This window comes from Otolemur garnettii, unplaced genomic scaffold (genome assembly GCF_000181295.1).
Source record: "Otolemur garnettii isolate 467f Iridium unplaced genomic scaffold, OtoGar3 scaffold00050, whole genome shotgun sequence".
In the NCBI taxonomy this organism is placed as follows: domain Eukaryota; kingdom Metazoa; phylum Chordata; class Mammalia; order Primates; family Galagidae; genus Otolemur; species Otolemur garnettii.
In genome coordinates, this window is record NW_003852445.1 from 10225163 (window position 1) to 10231509 (window position 6347).

The 6347-nt window shown below is 40.9% G+C and overlaps 1 protein-coding gene across 2 annotated transcripts in view; it reads right to left on the minus strand.

The window, feature by feature from the left end:
* TP53BP1 (tumor protein p53 binding protein 1) overlaps nucleotides 1–5760 on the minus strand; it is a 95180-nt gene extending 89420 nt beyond the window's left edge. For both annotated transcript variants that reach the window (XM_023514242.1, XM_003791768.2), the window contains exons 1-4: nucleotides 5625–5760; nucleotides 4865–5049; nucleotides 4575–4668; nucleotides 4239–4323 (exon numbers count right to left, since the gene is read on the minus strand). In XM_023514242.1, coding sequence (XP_023370010.1) covers nucleotides 4239–4323; nucleotides 4575–4668; nucleotides 4865–5049; nucleotides 5625–5631 — 371 coding nt within the window. In that variant the 5' untranslated portion in view covers nucleotides 5632–5760. The remainder of the gene's footprint in view (nucleotides 1–4238; nucleotides 4324–4574; nucleotides 4669–4864; nucleotides 5050–5624) is intronic.
* Nucleotides 5761–6347: the final 587 nt, after the last annotated feature.

Sequence of the window (6347 nt, forward strand, 5' to 3'; positions counted from 1 at the left end):
CCACCTTAGGTGTACGTGGCTGGTGCCTTAGCCGGTTGAGCTATAGGCGCCGAGCCAACATTATTCTATTAAAAATCTCATCAAAATTAAAAAATTGTTCTACAAGAAAACCTACAAAGATGAATGAAAGACAATCTACAGTGAGAAAATATCTGCAAATCACATACTCTGCAAAGATCTAGTATCTAGAATATACAAAGAACTTTCAAAATACAACAGTAAAAAGAAAACCCAATTGGAAAATGGGCAAAAGACATGAACAGACATTTCAATGAAGAAGATGGCAGACGATAAGTAAGCACATAAAAAGATGCCCCACATCAGTAGCTATTAATGAAAATTAAAACCACAATGAAATATCACTTCAGACTTATGAGAATGAGTAAAATAAAAAAACAGTGGAACCCCAAATGGTGTTGATGACAAAGATAAATTAAATTAGATCACTCATACATTGCTGATGGGACTATAAAACAATACAGCCCCTCAAGAAAACAGTTTGGCAGTTTCATAAAACTAAATGTGCAACTACCATATAACCCAGCAATTGCCCACTTGGGACCTTTTTTTTTTTTTTTTGAGACAGAGCCTCAAGCTGCCACCCTGGGTAGAGTGTCATGGCATCACAGCTCACAGCAACCTCCAACTCCTGGGCTTAAGTGATTGTCTTGCCTCAGCCTCCCAAGTAGCTAGGATCACAGGCACCCACCACAATATCCGGCTATTTTTCGGTTGTAGTTGTCATTGTTGTTTGGCAGCCCTGGACTGGATTCGAACCCGCCAGCTCTGCTGTATGTGGCTGGTGCCTTAGCCGCTTGAGCTACAGGCACCAAGCCCCCACTCGGGATTTATCTTAGAGAAATAAAGACATGTTCACACAAAAACCTTTAAATTAATGTTTACAGCAGCTTTATTCATAGTAGTCAAAAACTGGAAATAGCCCAGATGTCCTTCAACAAGGGAATGGTTAAACTGAGATAGACACATACCATGACATATCTCTCAGTAATGAAGAGGAACAACTATTGACAGACAGAAAAACTTGGCTCACACCTGTAATCTTAGCACTCTGGGAGGCTGAGGCAAGAAGATCACTTGAGGTCAGACATTCGAGACCAGCAAGAGCAAGACCCCATCTCTATTAAAAATAGAAAAATTAGCTGGGCATGGTGGCATAGGCCTATAGTCCTAGCTACCCAGGAGGCTAAGACAGGAAGATTGCTTGAGTCCAGGAGCTTGAGGCTGCAGTGAGCTATGATGAAGCCACTGCACTCCAGCCAGGGAAACAAAGCAAGACTGTGTCAAAGAAAAACAAGCAAAGAAACAAAAACTTAAGATAGATCTCCCAAAAGTTATGCTGGTTGAAAAAAGCCAATCCTAAAGGTTTACACATGATATGATCCTATTTATATAACATTTGAAATGACAGAATTTGACAAATATAGAATGAATTAGTGGTTGCCAAGATTTAGGGGCAGAAAAGGGAGATGGGTGTAGCTATAAAAGGATAACAATCGGCATCCTACAGTGTTGGGACTATTCAGTATCTTGACTATAGTGGTGCATACATAAACCTACATAGGTAATAAAACTATATAAACCTACAGCGCCCATAGCTCAATGGGTAGGGCACTGGGCACATACACTGAGACTGGTGGATTCAAACCCAGCCTGGGCCAGATTAAAACGATGACAAGTGCAACAACAACAACAAAAAGAGCCGTTGTAGCAGGCGCCTGTAGTCCCAGGTACTTGGGAAGCTGAGACAAGAGAATCACTTAAGCCTAAGAGTTTGAGGTTGCTGTGAGCTATGACGTCACAGCACTCTACCCACGGCAACAGCTTGAGGCTGTCTCAAAAAAAAAAAAGAAAAAAAAACTGTATAACCTTAATATATACAAAGGGAAGTAAAACAGGACACATGAATAAGTGGATACAGTGGATTTTATCAATGTCAATGTGGGAAACTAAGCAAAGTGTACAAAGGATCTCTCTGTATAGTTTTTACAATAGCATATGCATCTACAATTATCTCAATTTTTAAAACATTTGACTGGGAAATAAAAATATTTGTATTTCTTTAGTATTGCATCTCATGACATTCCATGTTTAAGACCTTCAGTTTACATCAACAGGACACCAGATAGGGCAGGAAGATTTTTTGGTATTTTATGACACAAAGTTTTACAGATAATTTTCTTCAGAATGTAAACCTCAACAGATTATGTGTAACCTTTAATTCTTTTAAGTCAACCCCAAATTCTTAACCTTTGCCACCCTTGTACATGCAATTCACTCTCTTTGGAAAACTCTCAGACTGCATGCTTCTCCCCAACCCTTCAACTATGCCTAGCAAATACATATTCATCATGTAGATTGCATTCCTTAAAGAGCCTTCCCTTATCCCCCAGATAGAATTACACTTTTTCCCTTTTTACAATAATCACAATTGTAATTGAATAGCTATTGATATAATGACTTAACATCTGTCTCCCCTATTAAGTTATATGCTCCAGGATGTCAAAGCCTTTTTAAAGCATATGCCACAGTACCTGCACATTTATTGAATATAAGCATTCAAAAAAACTTTTTTTAAGAGAATGAGCAACACATTAACGCAAAAAAGGAAAAGAAGTAACATGGAACTTTTCTCAAACAGCATTACTTCACTCATAATGAAGAATAACATACTTCCTGTTCTCACCAATTCAAACCAGGATGTTGAGCCACAAAAACACAGACAAATCTGGCACATGTCCCTAAATAAGTATCATAAATTTATATGCCCAGAGAAAGCAAAGCAAGATAACACAGATGAGTGAAGCAACTGAATATAAGAACAAAAGCACAAGTACTGTGACAAATGACAAAAAAAAACCTGGCCTCAGAGTCCATGTACAACAGTGAGATACAGTGACTATGGCAAACCATAGGACTCATGTCCCATCTAAGCAAAGGCTGGCTGCTACTCACAGCTCCAGCCAACTGTTGCTAATAAAGACTAGCAATGGGAGAAGCAGGAAATCCAGATCTTATGAAAAATTTTCCCATTTTAAAATTCAATCAATTCAAATATGTTTTATTACACATGTAGGCCAACCAAATAAAACCTCTCTGCAGACCAAAATGAGCCCATCAATTTGCAGACTGTTCTGAAACATTCATTTTATTTGTTCATTTAGGAAGAAAAAAAATGATGTGCGAACAGAGTGGGAAAAAAAAAAACCCACACCAAAAACAACCCTATTAAGATAAAACAATAGTCTTTAACCACCTCAAGCCAACACTCTCTTCTCTAACACCCCTTTCTACCCTGACACCCAGAGACTACTGAAGTTGTAGACGGTCTCCTTTGACCTTAGGAGAATTGAGGCAGAAGACTGAGAGGCACACACTAGTTAAGGAACTCAAGAGCCTGAGACATGAGGTTTGTCTAAGGCCGGGCATTCAAGGCTGCAGTGTGCTAATGATTGCACTTGCAAATATCCACTGCACTCCAGCCTGAGCAACATAGTAATGCCCTATCTCTAAAAATACATAAATAAATAAATAAATAAAGTTGAGGCATTCAAGTAAGAAGGACCCTGTTCAAAGCCCAACTCTGACACTTATTAGCAATATATTCTAGAATAAGTTATTTAATTTCTTTGCCCATCAGTTTTCCCCCCTGCATAATGGAAATAATATAATGTCTTCATTGTATAGCCACTTTACAGATAGAATTCAATGAGATTATAACGTATGTGAAACATCCAATATGGGACCTAACACAGAGGATGAACTCAAAAAATGGACACTATAAAGACATACATAAGACATGGTAAGAGTTGAATACTGTTTAAGGTATGAATTAAACATTCTGAATCTACAACTGGTGAGGTACTTTGGTTGTAGGTGGAAAACATGCCTACTAGTTTTGGTAATACTCCTAAATATTTTTGATGATTTTTTTTCCTACTAGGAAGTCATATCCATAATAAGAATTAGTGCTTATTTTGCTTCACATACACAAGATCATAATTTGAATAATGTAGGAATAAAAAGTATAAAAAATATTACCTTCACAAAAGAGATTCCAACTATCAGTATGAATACAATACTATCTAATACCATCCTCAAGTCCCACTTCCTAATCCACACACAAAAAAGATTAATCCTTTTATCCTGTAAGCAATAGAGAGAAATAAGAGAACTGATATGTTAATAAATTTAAATAAATGCTTTTAAATGTTACATACTTGCTGGTCCTGTTTGGCTGAGGTAACTGTTCAATGACCTGACTGATGGAGCCACACACATCCAAATGAGAAGAATCCATAGACTCTGAAAAAAATATTTTGGTATTAGTACAAAAGGCACATATTACCAAACTTTAATTAAGGACTACAGACAATACCAACCTAATCAGTGACGTCAGAATGTCAACTTTTGAGTGCCTACTATGTACCAGATACCACACTAGGCTTCTTTACATATTTACCACAAACACACACAATTTAAATCAACTTGGCTCCAACATAAGAACACACACAAAAAAAAAATGCAAAAGAGACTGATAGCTTTAAACACCTCACCTGCAGCCTTGTTTTCTTTCAAATGTTCATTGAACCGGCTATTACTATCTCCCTCTTCCTCTCCAGCTGTTTGTTCAGGCTTAGACACAACATCCTGGAAAACATACATATATAATATCCCCAATATATATGAAATACTCCAAAATTAGGCATACTATTTGTGAACATGTTGATTTCATTTTTCCAACCTTCTTTATCAAAAAGACAGTGATTTCCTAAACAATTATGTTTCCTGGTTGGTCTAGACTTGAAAAAAAAATTTGCTCACTTTCAAACAAGACATCACTCACCAATACGGGATTCTCTTTGTGTGTCTGGAGATGAGGAAGGTGTCGAGATAGCACACCGAAGTGAGAACCAGAATCATCTTCTAGAACCTGGCTTTCCGGCTGAGAATCTTCAATTATCAGGCAAGGAGTATCTTGCTGAGAGAAATCTGAATCCAACTGACTTCCTGTAGGGTCCATCTGCTCCCCTGGAATGGAATAACAAAAGATCAGTAACCCACAACTACCCTTCTTCACGCAGTCTTAGCCTAAATAATGGGGCGGAAGTACACGAGCTGGGAAAGGGGACCAGTCCATGTAACTCCTCCAATTATATTACATTTATTAGCGCTGCTAGCACTTTTCTATCATGCCTCCCAAGCCCTCGATTCCTCGTTATTTACAATAAGCCTACCTATCCCTCTCTCTTTTTCATCACCTTCCCGGAGACACCCTTTCCCCTCCTTCCCAACCTCTTCTCTCCCCGCCCCTTTTTCCATCCCCCCCCCCAACTCTCTCGACGTCCTTCTGGCGCCTTTACCGCCCCCCAAAAGATCTCTTTGTAACCTCTCTTCTGCAGAACCCCCACAGCCCCTCAGGTTTCCTCACGACCACCCAGCCTTCCTAGCTACTGCTTCCCCACCCCCTCCTCAGGGCCCTCCAACCCCTTCCCCGTCACCGCCGCCATGCTTGCCACCCCGCCCCCTCCGGTCAGCCATCCCTTCAGTCCCGAAACCCAGGCCTTCAGAGCCGATTGCGCCCCCAATTTCTCTTCAAACTGTACCAGGCATCACCGCGGGAAGTCCCTCGCGCTCGAGCTAGAGGTCTCTGCTCGCTCCCCAGGTCCCTCCAGCTCTATCCCCAGGTCGCCGCTGTGGCCACCGCCGCCACCGGCCGCAAACTCCCCCTTTTCCCGTCACGTCACGCAGTACCAGATCGCCCATTCGCGGCTGCTGCCCGCCACTCAAGAAATCCTGTGAATGATAGGTGGCTGAAGCAGAGTGCCCCGCCCCACGCAAGAAAAAGGAGCACGGCGGTGCGTTTCCATGGCAGCATGGACGTTGCAGGCCCTCCCCCTAGCAGAGCCAGAGAATGACAGTATCCTTGAACCGAAGGGACCTTGAGAGGGCGTGAAATATATCCCCCTGCCTTCAGGACGATTATATTTACCACTACCCAGACATTTGAGGATCTCTACCTGCTTTCTGTTGTATCGTGCACCTTAAAGTCCCTTCCCTCACTTTCTTCCAAGAAAATAGTTTTCCGGCTTTCTAATAAAAGGTAAAGAAGAAAATTGAGGATGGCTAGTACCTAAGAGCTGGTGAAATGGGAGAGAGATGACGCTTTATTCTCAATACAGGCTTAACCTTTGTCAACCAGCATCCCTTTTGTGGGCCTCTACGTGAATTCAAGGATCTGACAATTGTATCTCTGACAGGTTTTTGGTTTGGGGGGACCTTGAGGGGAGGTCTGGTTTTCCTTTTTTAACATTGACGGAGAGCCCCAG